The 14162-nt window shown below is 48.7% G+C and overlaps 1 protein-coding gene across 1 annotated transcript in view; it reads right to left on the reverse strand.

Annotated features, from left to right (window-relative positions):
- The window catches only part of LOC137371060 (amyloid beta precursor protein binding family B member 1-like), an 87559-nt gene that overhangs the window by 18094 nt on the left and 55303 nt on the right, over window positions 1-14162 (reverse strand). Inside the window, exon 12 of the mRNA XM_068032959.1 lies at window positions 7798-7863. Coding sequence (XP_067889060.1) covers window positions 7798-7863 — 66 coding nt within the window. The remainder of the gene's footprint in view (window positions 1-7797; window positions 7864-14162) is intronic.

Consider the following 14162-nt stretch of genomic DNA (forward strand, 5'->3'; position numbering starts at 1 on the left):
TCGGCCTGGTGCTGCGCCTGGCTCGCCCTCCTGCACTCTTCATTGAACCAGGGTTGGTCTCCTGGCTTGATGGTAATGGTAGAGTGGGGGATATGCCGGGCCATGAGGTTACAGATTGAGGTTGAGTACAATTCTGCTGCTGCTGATGGCCCACAGCGCCTCATGGATGCCCAGTTTTGCATTGCTAGATCTGTTCAAAATCTATCCCATTTAGCACCGTGATAGTGCCACACAACACGATGGACGGTATCCTCAATGTGAAGGCGGGACTTCGTCTCCACAAGGACTGTGCGGTGGTCACTCCTACCAATACTGTCAAGGACTGATGCATCTGCGGCAGGCAGATTGGTGAGGACGAGGTCAAGTATGATTTCCCCTCTTGTTGGTTCCCTCACCACCTGCCGCATACCCAGTCTAGCAGATATGTCCTTTCGGACTCGGCCAGCTCAGTCAATAGTGGTGCTACCAACCACTCTTGTTGATGGACATTGAAGTCCCCCGCCCAGAGTACATTCTGTGCCCTTGCCACCCTCAGTGCTTCTTCCAAGTGGTGTTCAACATGGAGGAGTACTGATTCATCAGCTGAGGGAGGGCGGTAGGTGGTAATCAGCAGGAGGTTTCCTTGTCCATGTTTGATCTGATGCCATGAGACTTCATGGGGTCCAGAGTCGATGTTGAGAGCTCCCAGGGCAACTCCCTCCCTACTGTATACCACTGTGTCGCCACCTCTGCTGGGTCTGTCCTGCCTGTGTGACAGGACATACCCAGGGATGGTGATGGTAGCGTCTGGGACATTGTCTGTCAGGTATCATTCCGTGAGTATGACTATGTCAGGCTGTTGCTCGACTAGTCTGTGGGACAGCTCTCCCAACTTTGACACAAGCCGCCAGATGTTAGTAAGGAGGACTTTGCAGGGTCGACAGGACTGGGTTTGCCGTTGTCGTTTCCGGTGCCTCGGTCGATGCGGGTGGTCTGTCATGGCTGATCATCGAAACTCAGTACCCTGTTCCCACTTTCTCCCCGTAACCCATGATCCCTTTAGCCCTAAGAACCATATCGAACTCTTAAATATATTTAGTGATTTGGCCTCAACTGCTTTCGGTGGTAGAGAACTCCACAGGTTCACCACTCTCTGGGTGAAGAAATCCCTCCTCATCTCAGTCCTAAATGGCTTACCCCTTATCCTTAGACTGTGACCCCTGGTCCTGGACTCCCCTGCCATCGGGAACATCCTTCCTGCATCTAGTCTGTCCAGTCCTGTTATAATTTTGTAGGTTTCTATGAGATCCCCTCTCATTCTTCTAAACTCTAGCGCATACAAGCCTAATCGACCCAATCTCTCTTCATACGTCAGTCCTGCCATCCCAGAAATCAGTTTGGTGAACCTTTGCTGCACTCCCTCCATAGCAAGAACATCCTTCATCAGATAAGGAGACCAAAACTGCACACAATATTCCAGGTGTGGCCTCACCAAGGCCCTGTATAATTGCAGCAAGACATCCTTACTCCTGTACTCAAATCCTCTCGCTATGAAGGCCAGCATACCATTTGCCTTCTTAACTGCCTGCTGCACCTGCATGTTTACTTTCAGCGATTGGTGTACAAGGACACCCAGGTCTTGCTGCACCTCCCCCCTTTCCCAATCTATAGACGTTCAGATAATAATCTGCCTTTCTGTTTTTGCCACCAAAGTGGATAATCTCACATTTATCCACATTATACTGCATCTGCCATGTATTTGCCCACTCACTCAACCTGTCCAAATCACACTGGAGCTTCTCTGCATCCTCCTCACAACTCACCCTCCCACCCAGCATTGTGTCATCTGCAAATTTGGAGATATTACATTTAGTTCCCTCATCTAAATCATTTATATATATTGTGAATAGCTGGGGTCCTAGCACTGATCCCTGCGGTACCCACTAGTCACTGCCTGCCATTCGGAAAAAGACCCGTTTATTCCTACACTTTGCGTCCTGTCTGCCAACCAACTCTCTATCCATCGCAATACACTACCCCCCCAATCCCAAGCGTTTTAATTTTACACGCTAATTTCTTATGTGGGACTTTGTCAAAAGCTTTCTGAAAGTCCAAATAAACCACATCCACTGTCCCTTTTATTCCATGGGCTTTAACTTTGCTGACAACCTTATTATGTGACACTTTATCAAAAACGCTTTCTGGAAGTCCAAGTACACCACAGCTACTGCATTACCCTCATCAACCCTCTCTGTTACCTTATCAAAAAGCTCAAACAAGTTAGTTAAACGTGACTTGCCCTGAACAAATCTGTGCTGACTTTCCTGAATTAATCCACATTTGTCCCAGTGACTATTAATTTTGTCACGGATTATCGTTTCTAAAAGCTTTCCCACCACCGATATTAAACTGATTGGCCTGCAGTTGCTGGGCTTGTCCTTATACCCAGTCCTCTGGCACCACCCCTGTATCTGAGGAGGACTGGAAGATTATAGCCAGTGCCTCTCCAATTTTCACCCTTACTTCCCTTTGAGCCCCTCACAGTCCCATCACCATGATGGCTGGAACATCAGAACTAGACCGTCCCCAAGCCACCCCGTCCAGTCGTGCCCCAGACCCAGCCTGAGGCTTCAACTGTTCTCTTTTTAAACAAAAGCTGCATTCATTACACAGAACAGCAATAAAACAAGAGGGAAATGGGAGAATGGAGGAGGAATTGAGATGATAACAGATGGAAATGGTGGGCAGACTCTCACCTCCTGCCTTTCAAATTATTCACTTCACCAAATATGTGTCAAACATTTCACAGCACAGACAAGAATACAAACTGGAATCATCTCTCCGTCTTGCTATATTCTGTGTGATGCACTGTGTCTCCATGAGAACATTGAGGGGTGTGTGTGCGCCTTATTTCAGTGTTGTTAGTATCTGGAAAGTGGGTAACACTGAGTCAGAAAGCTGTGGTTTCATATTTTAATCCAGAGACCGAGGTACCGAGGGAGTGTCACGCCGTTGGAGGGGCAGAACCGAGGGAGCGCCACGCCGGAGGGTCAGTACTGAGGGAGCGCCGCACCAATAATAATAATAAAGAGGAGGAGGAAGGAAGAACAACTTGTATTGACATAGTGCCTTTAACACAGCAAACCGTCCCAAGGTGCTTCACATTATCAAACAAAATTTAACACCGAGCCACATAAGGAGATATTACAGCAGGTGAGCAAAGGCTCGATCAAAGAGGTAGGTTTTAAGGAGCATCTTAGATGTATAGAGTCATTACAGCACAGAAGGAGGCCATTCGGTCCATCAGGTCCATGCTGGCTCTCGGTGGAGCAATCCAGTCAGTCCCATTCCCCCGCTCTATCCCCGTAGCCCTGCAAGTTTATTCCCCTCAAATGCCCATCCAATTTTCTTTTGAAATTATTCATTGTCTCTGCTTCCACCACCCTTGCAGGCAGCGAGTTCCAAGTCATTACCACTCGCTGTGTAAAAAAAAACCTCTTCCTCACATTCCCCCCTCACCTCTTGCCCAAAACCTTAAATCTGTGTTCCCTAAACCTTGTACTATCAACTACTGGGAACCGTTTTTCGTTGTCTACCTTATGTAAACCTGCCATAATCTAGTACACCTCTACCAAATCTCCCCTCAATCTCCTTTACTCCAAGGAGAAAACTCCAGCTTTCCAACCTAACCTTGTAGCTAAAATCACTCATCCCTGGAACCATTCTGCCTCTCACAGCATGTCCCTGGGGAGACAGTGGTAATGTCACTGAACTAGCAATCCAGAGGCCAGACTAATGCCCTGGAGACTTGGGTTCAAATCCCACCATGGCAGCTGGTGGAATTTAAATTACATTACTTAATAAAAAAAAAATCTGGAATTGAAAGCTAGTCTTATAATGATGCCATGAAACCACCATCAATTGTCATAAAAACCCATCTGGTTCACTAATGTCCTTTAGGGAAGGAAATCTGCTGTCCTTACCTGGTCTGACCTACATATGACTCCAGACCCACAGCAATGTGGTTGACTCTTAACTGCCCTCTGAAATGGGCCTATCAGCCTATTAGTTTTCAAGGACAATTCAGGATGGGCAACAAATTCTGGCCTTGCCAGTGACACCACATGCCATGAAAGAATTAAAAAAAACTCCTCCGCACCCTCTCAAGGACCCGCACATCCTTCCTTAAGTGTGGTGACCAGAACTGGACACAATACTCCAGTGTGGTCAAACCAGAGCTTTATAAAGGTTCAACATAACTTCCCTGCTCTTGTACTCAATGCCTCTACTTCTGAAGCCCAAGATCCCATATGTTTTGCTAACCACTCTTTCAATATGTCCTGCCACCTTCAAAGATTTATGCACATGAACTCCCAGGTCCCTCTGTCCTTGCACACTCTTTAGAACTGTGCCATTTAATCTATATTGCCTCTCCCTATCTCTTCTGCCAAAATGCATCACCTCACACTTTTCCGTATTAAATTCCATTCTCTCATTTGTCTGCCCATTATGCTAGACTATGTCCTGTTGCAGTTGAGTTGTATTACCCTCACTGTCTGACACACCTCCAAGCTTGGCATCATCGGCAGATTTTGTAATTTTACTCTGACACTTGGAAACACCACTGCATTTTTTTTTATCTTAAAGAAGGGAAAGAGATAAAAGGTGGCGAGCTTAAGGGAGGGAATCCCAGATAATAGCGCCGAGGCAGCTAAAGGCAAGGCCGCCAATGGTGCAGCGATTAAAATTGGAGATGCTCAAGAGGCCAGAATTAGAGGAGATTAGAGATAGGGAGGGGCGAGGGGCCGGAGGAGATTACAAAGATAGGGACGGGCGAGGGGCCGGAGGAGATTACAGAGATAGGGAGGGGAGAGGGGCTGGAGGAGATTACAGAGATAGGGAGGGGCGAGGGGCTGGAGGAGATTACAGAGATAGGGAGGGGCGAGGGGCTGGAGGAGATTACAGAGATAGGGAGGGGCGAGGGGCTGGAGGAGATTACAGAGATAGGGAGGGGTGAGGGGCAGGAGGAGATTACAGAGATAGGGAGAGGCAAGGGGCTGGAGGAGATTACAGAGATAGGGAGGGGCGAGGGGCTGGAGGAGATTACAGAGATAGGGAGGGGCGAGGGGCTGGAGGAGATTACAGAGATAGGGAGGGGCGAGGGGCTGGAGGAGATTACAGAGATAGGGAGGGGCGAGGGGCTGGAGGAGATTACAGAGATAGGGAGGGGCGAGGGGCTGGAGGAGATTACAGAGATAGGGAGGGGTGAGGGGCAGGAGGAGATTACAGAGATAGGGAGAGGCAAGGGGCTGGAGGAGATTACAGAGATAGGGAGGGGCGAGGGGCTGGAGGAGATTACAGAGATAGGGAGGGGCTGGAGGAGATTACAGAGATAGGGAGGGGCGAGGGGCTGGAGGAGATTACAGAGATAGGGAGGGGCGAGGGGCTGGAGGAGATTACAGAGATAGGGAGGGGCGAGGGGCTGGAGGAGATTACAGAGATAGGGAGGGGCGAGGGGCTGGAGGAGATTAGAGATAGGGAGGGGTGAGGGGCAGGAGGAGATTAGAGATAGGGAGGGGCGAGGGGCAGGAGGAGATTAGAGATAGGGAGGGGCGAGGGGCAGGAGGAGATTACAGAGATAGGGAGGGGCGAGGGGCTGGAGGAGATTAGAGATAGGGAGGGGCGAGGGGCTGGAGGAGATTACAGAGATAGGGAGGGGCGAGGGGCAGGAGGAGATTAGAGATAGGGAGGGGCGAGGGGCAGGAGGAGATTACAGAGATAGGGAGGGGCGAGGGGCTGGAGGAGATTACAGAGATAGGGAGGGGCGAGGGGCTGGAGGAGATTACAGAGATAGGGAGGGGCTGGAGGAGATTACAGATATAGGGAGGGGCGAGGGGCTGGAGGAGATTACAGAGATAGGGAGTGGCGAGTGGCTGGAGGAGATTACAGAGATAGGGAGTGGCGAGTGGCTGGAGGAGATTACAGAGATAGGGAGTGGCGAGTGGCTGGAGGAGATTACAGATATAGGGAGGGGCGAGTGGCTGGAGGAGATTACAGAGATAGGGAGTGTCGAGTGGCTGGAGGAGATTACAGAGATAGGGAGTGGCGAGGCCATGGAGGGAATTAAAAACAAGGATGAAAATTTTTAAAATCAATGCATTGTTTAACTGGGAGCCAATGCAGGTCAGGAAGCACAGGAGTGATAGAGGAACTGGACTTGGTGCGAGTAAACACAGGCAGCAGAGTTTTGGATGACCTCAAGGTTATGGAGGGTAGAATGTGGGAAGCCGGCCAGGAGTGGATTGGAACAGTCAGGTCTAGAGGTAACAAAAGCAGAAATGAGGGTTTGTGTAGGTGAGCTGAGGCAGGGGCAGATTTGGGTGACGTTATAGGGGAAGTAATAGGTGGTCTCAGTGATGGCTCAGATATGTGACTAAACGTTCATCTCAGGGTCAAATATAACGCCAAGATTCTGAATAGTCTGGTTTACTCCCATATAGTCAGCCAGCCTCAGGGAGAAGGATGGAGTCAGTGGTGAGGGAACCAAAAACAATGTCTCTAATCTTCTCAATATTTAGTTGGAGATAGTTTTTGCTCATCCTGTACTGGCTGACAGATAAATAGTCTGATAATTTAGAAACAGTGGAAGAGTTGAGAGAGGTGGTGGTGAGGTAGAGCTGGTGAGGTAGAGACAGTGTATGTGTGGAAACTGATGCTCTCTTTTTGGATAATGTCCCTGAGGGACAGGATACAGATGAGAAATAGGAGGGGGTCAGAGCTAATGGTGTGAGAACGGAAAGAAAAGCCATTGTTCTCTGGCTCCAACTGGACAGGTAAGAATGGAAGCAGGTGAGTGCAGTCCCACCCAGCTGGATGACAGTGGAGAGGTGTTGGAAGAGGACGGTGTGGTCAACCGGGTCAAAGGCTGTAGACAGGTGGAGAAGCAAGAGGAGGAATAGTTTACCTTGGTCACAGTCACAGAGGATGTCATTGGTGATTTTGATAAGGGCTGTTTCAGTACTATTGCAAGGGCCAAAACCTGATTGCAGGAATTCAAACATGGAGTTTTGGGAAAGATGCTCATGGATTTGGAAGGCGACGTGTTCAAGGAATTTGGAGAGGAAAGGGAAATTGGAGATGGGGCATTAATTTGCAAAGATGGAGGGGGTGAAGGATTGTTTGTTTTGAGGAGGGAGTGATGACAGTAAATACAAAGGAGAGGGGAACAATACCTGAAGAAAGAGAACCGTTAATAACGGCTAACGTGGGGACCAGGAGGGGAAGTTGGGTGATCAGCAGTTTAGTGGGAATAGGATTGAGGGAACAGGAGGTGGGTCTCAAGGGCAAGGACTCGGCGAGGGCATGAGGGGAGAGGGGAAGGAACTAGAGAGAGATGTGAGTTCAGGGCTAGAGTGGCGGGGGAGCTTAGAGGAAGCTTGGCCGGGTGGGCTTGTGGAAGGGAGGGAAACGGCAGAGGCAGCTGATTGGATGGTCTCGATCTGAATAACAAAGAAGTCCTGAGCCCCTCGCGCTTGTTGGAGGCAAGGGTGGAGGGGACCAGGGGAGAGGGGTTTAAGACAGTTTACAGAGAAAAGAAGCTGGGGGTTATCGTTATCAGGGATTATCCTGGAATAGTGAGCAGTTTAAACAGATAAGAGCAGGATCTGAGAGTGCTTATGTGGTCCAGCCAGATCGGAGAACCTGCAGACTGTAATTCATGCTACGTTACTCTAACATTTGCAGCCAAAAATCAAACACATGAAGACTATCTTTTAAAACCTCGAGGTCCTGGTGCCTTGCGTCAGTGTGACTCCCTACCTGATCTCTGCAGCCCTGACCCACGACTGGCTCCCAGCATCCCTGTTCTTGAGAGGTGCCTAGTGTCTGATGAGAGGAAGGTCACTTGTGAAATCTTGGGAGTTGATAAAAAGCTCCTTGTTTTAAAAGGTTACTGAGGTAACAGGTTAGAGGTCATGGCTGGATGATGGGACAGATTGACAGCAGTGTTAGTACGTGTTAATCTGTTAATTGTGCATCAATGGTTTGATTATGTGCAGCTGAAGGGTGTTAATTGGGGACTTAGTTGAGCACATATAAGCAGACACTCTCTGAGATGGGTGGAGGGTTTTGAGTGTTACTCTGCACAATTGTTGTGAAACTGAGTAAATATAGGCTCCAGCATTATCCTTCCATAACAAGCCTTCTGGAGTTTGGCAGTACAGACCTGGAAACCTCTACCGCTGTGGGGCGAAGAGAGGAGGAAAGACAAGTCGAAGACAGACAGTTACCCACCAAAAACCGATCAACTGGCCATTGGTGGGGTGGGGGGGCAGAAATGGGGTGGGCAGGGGTGGGGCGGGGGGTTGGGGCTTTCGGGGGGGGCGGGTTGGGAGGTGTTGGAGGGGGGTTGGTGGGGTTAATTGCATGCACTGAGAGTCAGAGACAGGAAAGGATGAGAATGAACCATATCCTCATACACGGTGGGGTGGGGTGGGGTGGGGTGGGGTGGGGTGGGGTGGAGTGCCTGACACGGTTCCAGGGTCTGTGGAAATTATACAATGCTGCAATCCCTTGAACAACAATAACAACTGCATCTCTGTAGCACCTTTAACATAGCACAATGTCCCAAAGCGCTTCACAGGAGCATTATCAGACAATAGAGGGATTAAAATTGGGGGATGCACAAAAGACCAGAATTACAATTGGTATCAAAGATTGGCAGGCAAAACTGTAATTGAACAATGGGTTGCTTTTAAAGAAGAGATAGTTTGGGCACAGTCAAGGTATATCCCCACGAAGGGGAAAGGTAGGGTAAACAAATCCAGAGCTCCCTAATAGAAACAGAGATTAAGAAGAAAAAGTGTGCTTATGATGTCAGGTAGATAATACAACCAAAAACTAGGCTGAATATAGAAGGTTCAGAGGGGAACTGAAAAAGCAAAAAAAGAGAAGTAAAGAGAGCATGAAGAGAGATTGGCAGCTAATATAAAAGGGAATCCAAAAGTCTTTTACAGGGATATAAATAGTAAAAAGATGTTAAAAGGAGTGGGGCCGATTAGGGATCAAAAAGGGGATTTACGCATGGAGTCAGGGGGCATAGCTGAGGTATTAAATGAATACTTTGCATCTGTCTTTACGAAGGAAGAAAATGCTGTTCAGGTCATGGTGAAAGGAAGTAATTCAAACATTTGAAAAGTTTAAAATTGATAAGGAGGTGGTATTGGATAGGCTATCTATATTTAAAGTTGATAAGGCACCAGGACCAGAAGAGATGCATCCAAGGATATTAAGGGAAGTGAGGGTGGAAATTGTGGAGGCACTGGTCATAATTTTACAATCTTCCTTAGACTCAGGGGTGGTGCCAGAGGACTGGAGGAATGCAAATGTTACACCTTTGTTCAAAAAAGGGTATAAAGATAAACTACATGCCAGTTAGTTTAAGCTCGGTGGTGGGGAAGCTTCTTGAAATGATAATTCAAGACAAAATCAAGTCACTTGGGCGAATGAGGATTAATTAAGGAACGTCAGTATGGATTTGTTACGGGCAAATTGTGTTCAACTAACTTTCTGGAGTTTTTTTGAAGAGGTAACAGAAAGGGTTGATGAGGACAATGCTGTTGATGTGGTGTAAATGGACTTTCAAAAGGTGTTTGATATGTGCCACACAACAAACTAGTAGGCAAAGTTATAGCTCATGGAATAAAAGGGACAGTTGCAACATGGATACAAAATTGGCTGAGCGACAGGAAACAGAGAGTAGTGGTTAATGGATGTTTTTGGACTGAAGGAAGGTTTATAGTGGAGTTCCCCAGGGGTCAGTGTTGGGACTCTTGCTTTTCCGGATATATATTAATGACCTAGACCTTGATGTATAGGGCACAATTTCAAAATCTGCGGATGATATGAAGCTTGGAAACATTGTGAACTGTGAGGAGGATAGTGTAGAACTTCAAAAGGACATAGACAAGATAATGGAATGGATGGACAAGTGGCAGATTAAATTTAATGAAGTGATTCATTTTGGTAGGAAGAACGTGGAAAGAAAATATAAAATAAAGGGTACAATTCTAAAGGGGGTGCAGGAGCAGACAGACCTGGCTGTATATGTGCATTAGTCATTGAAGGTGGCAGGACAGGTTGAGAGCACGGTTAATACAGTATCCTGGGCTTTATTAATAGGGGCATAGAGCACCAAAGCAAGAAAGTTATGTTAAACTTGCATAAAACACTGGTTTGGCCTCAACTGGAGTATTGTGTCTAGTGCTGGGTGCCAAACTTTAGGAAAGATGTGAAGGCATTAGAAAGAATGCAAAAAAGGTTCACGAGAATGGTTCCAGGGATTAGGAACTTCAGTTATGTGGATAGATTGGAGAAGTTGTGACAGTTTCCTTGGGAGAAGAGAAGGCTGACAAGAGATTTGATAGAGGTGTTCAAGAGGGTGGCACAGTGGCGCAGTGGTTAGCACTGCAGCCTCACAGCTCCAGCGACCCAGGTTCGGTTCTGGGTACTGCCTGTGTGGAGTTTGCAAGTTCTCCCTTTGACGGCGTGGGTTTCCACCGGGTGTTCCGGTTTCCTCCCACAGCCAAAGAGTCATAGAGAGATACAGCACTGAAACAGGCCCTTTGGCCCACCAAGTCTGTGCTGACCAACAACCACCCATTTATACTAATCCTACATTCACCCCATATTTCCTACCACATCCCCACCTTCCCTCAATTCTCCTACCACCTACCATTACTAGGGGCAATTTATAATGGCCAATTTACCTATCAACCTGCAAGTCTTTGGCTGTGGGAGGAAACTGGAGCACCCGGTGGAAACCCATGCGGTCACAGGGAGAACTTGCAAACTCCACACAGGCAGTACCCAGAACCAAACCCGGGTCGCTGGAGCTGTGAGGCTGCGGTGCTAACCACTGCGCCGCCCAAAGACTTGCAGGTTGATAGTAAATTGGCCATTGTAAATTGTCCCTAGTGTAGGAAGGTGGTAAGGGAATTGAGGGAAGGTGGGTATGTGGTAGGGAATATGGGATTAATGTAGGATTAGTATAAATGGGTGGTTGATGGTCGGCACAGACACGGTGGGCCGAAGGGCCTGTTTCAGTGCTGCATCTATGAGTTCATTATGATGGGACTGCACAGAGTAGATAGAGAGAAACTATTCCCACTGGTGGAGGGATCGAGACCGAGAAGGCACAGATTTAAGGTAATTGGCAAAAGAAGCAATGGAGACATGAGGAAAAACTTTTTCATGCAGCGAGAGGTTAAGATCTGGAATGCATTGCCTGAGAGTGTGGTGGAGGTAGGTTCAATCGAGGCATTCTAGACGGAATTGGATAATTATCTGAAAAGGAAGAATGTGCAGGGCTATAGGGAGAAGGCGGGGGAGTGGCACTAAGTAAATTGCTCTTTCAGAGGGCCAGTGCAGACGTGATGAGCTGAAGGCGGGAGGAGGCTACAAGGATAGGGAGGAGTATAGGGGCTGTAGGAGGTTACAGGGATAGGGAGGGTTGTAGGGGCTGGAGAAGGAGGTTACAGGGATAGTGAGGGCTGGAGGAGGTAAGAGAGATAGGGAAGGGTGTAGGGGCTGGTGGAGGTGACAGATATAGGGAGGGGTGTAGGGGCTGGAGGGGTTTACAGAGATAAGGAGGGATGTCGTGGCTGGAGGAGGTTACAGGGATAGGGAGGAGTGTAGGGGCTGGTGGAGGTTACAGGGATAGGGAGGGGTGTAGGGACTGGAGGAGGTTACAGGGATAGGGAGGGGTGTAGGGACTGGAGGAGGTTACAGGGATAGGGAGGAGTGTAGGGGCTGGTGGAGGTTACAGGGATAGGGAGGGGTGTAGGGACTGGAGGAGGTTACAGGGATAGGGAGGGGTGTAGGGACTGGAGGAGGTTACAGAGATAAGGAGAGGTGTAGGGGCTGGAGGAGGTTACAGGGATAGGGAGGGGTGTAGGGGCTGGAGGAGGTTACAGGGATAGGGAGGGGTGTAGGGGCTGGTGGAGGTTACAGAGATGGGGAGGTGGTGGCGTAGTGGTATTGCCAGTGGACTAGTAACCTAGAGACCTGGGGACATGGGTTCGAATCCAACCACGGCAGAAGGTGGAATTTGAATTCAATTAATAAATCTGGAATTAAAAGCTAGTCTAATGATGGCCATGAAACCATTGTCAATTGTTGTAAAAACCCATCTGGTTCACTCATGCCCTTCAGGGAAGGAAATCTGCTGTCCTTACCTGGTCTGGCCTACATGTGACTCCAGACCCACAGCAATATGGTTGATTCTTACAGGCCCTCTGAAATGGCCTAGCAAGCCACTCAGTTGTATGTAACTGCTAGGGTGTCAATAAAAAGGAATGAAACTGGACGGACCACCCGGCATCGACCTAGGCACCAGAAACAACAATGGCAACCCCAGCCCTGTCGACCCTGCAAAGTCCTCCTTACTAACATCTGGGGGCTTGTGCCGAAGTTGGGAGAGCTGTCCCACAGACTAGTCAAGCAACAGCCTGACAGAGTCATACTCATGGAATCATACCTTCCAGACAATGTCCCAGACACCACCATCACCGGGTATGTCCTGTCCCACCGGCAGGACAGACCCAGCAGAGGTAGTGGCACAGTGGTATACAGTAGGGAGGGAGTTGCCCTGGGAGTCCTCAACATCGACTCTGGACCTCATGAAGTCTCATGACATCAGGTCAAACATGGACAAGGAAACCTCCTACTGATTACCACCTACCGCCCTCCCTCAGCTGATGAATCAGTTCTCCTCCATGTTGAACACCATTTGGAGGAAGCGCTGAGGGTGGCAAGGGCACAGAATGTACTCTGGGTGGGGGACTTCAATATACATCAGCAAGATTGGCTCGGTAGCACCACTACTCACCGAGCTGGCCGAGTCCGAAAGGACATATCTGCTAGACTGGATATGCGGCAGGTAGTTATGGTGGGCAGCCAAAAAGGCGGGGCTGAAGTGTGGCGAATCGAAGAGACTTAGCAGTTGGCAGGAAAAAAGACAGAAGTGCAAGGGGAGAGCCAACTGCGAAACAGCCCTGACAACCAATTTTATTTGCAGCACCTGTGGAAGAGTCTGTCACTCTAGTATTGGCCTTTATAGCCACTCCAGGCACTGCTCCACAAACCACTGACCACCTCCAGGCGCTTAACCATTGTCTCCCAAGACAAGGAGGCCAAAGAAGAAGAAAAAAAAAAGTGAGGGAACTAACAAGAGGGGAAAATATACCTCTCCTCGTCCTCACCAATTTGCCTGCCGCAGTTGCATGAGTCCATGATAGTATTGGTAGGAGTGACCACCTTACAGTCCTTGTGGAGACGAAATCCTGCCTTCACACTGAGGATACAGTCCTTCGTGTTGTGTGGCACTATCACCGTGCTGAATGGGATAGATTTTGAACAGATCTAGCAATGCAAAACTGGGCATCCATGAGGCGCTGTGGGCCATCAGCAGCAGCAGAATTGTACTCAACCACAATCTGTAACCTCATGGCCCGGCATACCCCCCACTCTACCATTACCATCATGCCAGGAGACTAACCCTGGTTCAATGAAGAGTGCAGAAGGGCATGCCTGGAGCAGCACCAGGCATAACTCAAAATGAGGTGTCAACTTGGTGAAGCTAAAACCCAGGACTACTTGTGTACCAAACAGCGTAAGCAACATGCGATAGACAGAGCTCAGCGATCCCATAACCAACGGATCAGATCTAAGCTCTACAGTCCTGCCACATCCAGCCGTGAATGGTGATGGACAATTAAACAACTAATTGGAGGAGGTGGCTCCACAATGATGGGGGAGACCAGCACATCAGTGCGAAAGAAAAGGCTGAAGTATTTGCAACAATCTGCAGCCAGAAGTGCAGAGTTGATGATCCATCTCGGCCACCTCCTGAAGTCCCCAGCATCACAGATGCCAGACTTCAGCCAATTCGATTCACTCCGCGTGGTATCAGGAAACGACTGAAGGTACTGGATACTGCAAAGGCTATGGGCCCTGACAATATTCCGGCAATAGTACTGAAGACCTGTGCTCCAGAACTTGCCGCGTCCCGAGCCAAGCTGTTCCAGTACAGCTACAACACTGGCATCTACCTGGCAATGTGGAAAATTGCCCAGGTATGTCCTGTACACAAAAAGCAGGACAAGTCCAACCCGGCCAATTACCGC

The sequence above is a fragment of the Heterodontus francisci genome, chromosome 6, assembly GCF_036365525.1.
Source record: "Heterodontus francisci isolate sHetFra1 chromosome 6, sHetFra1.hap1, whole genome shotgun sequence".
In the NCBI taxonomy this organism is placed as follows: Eukaryota; Metazoa; Chordata; class Chondrichthyes; order Heterodontiformes; family Heterodontidae; genus Heterodontus; species Heterodontus francisci.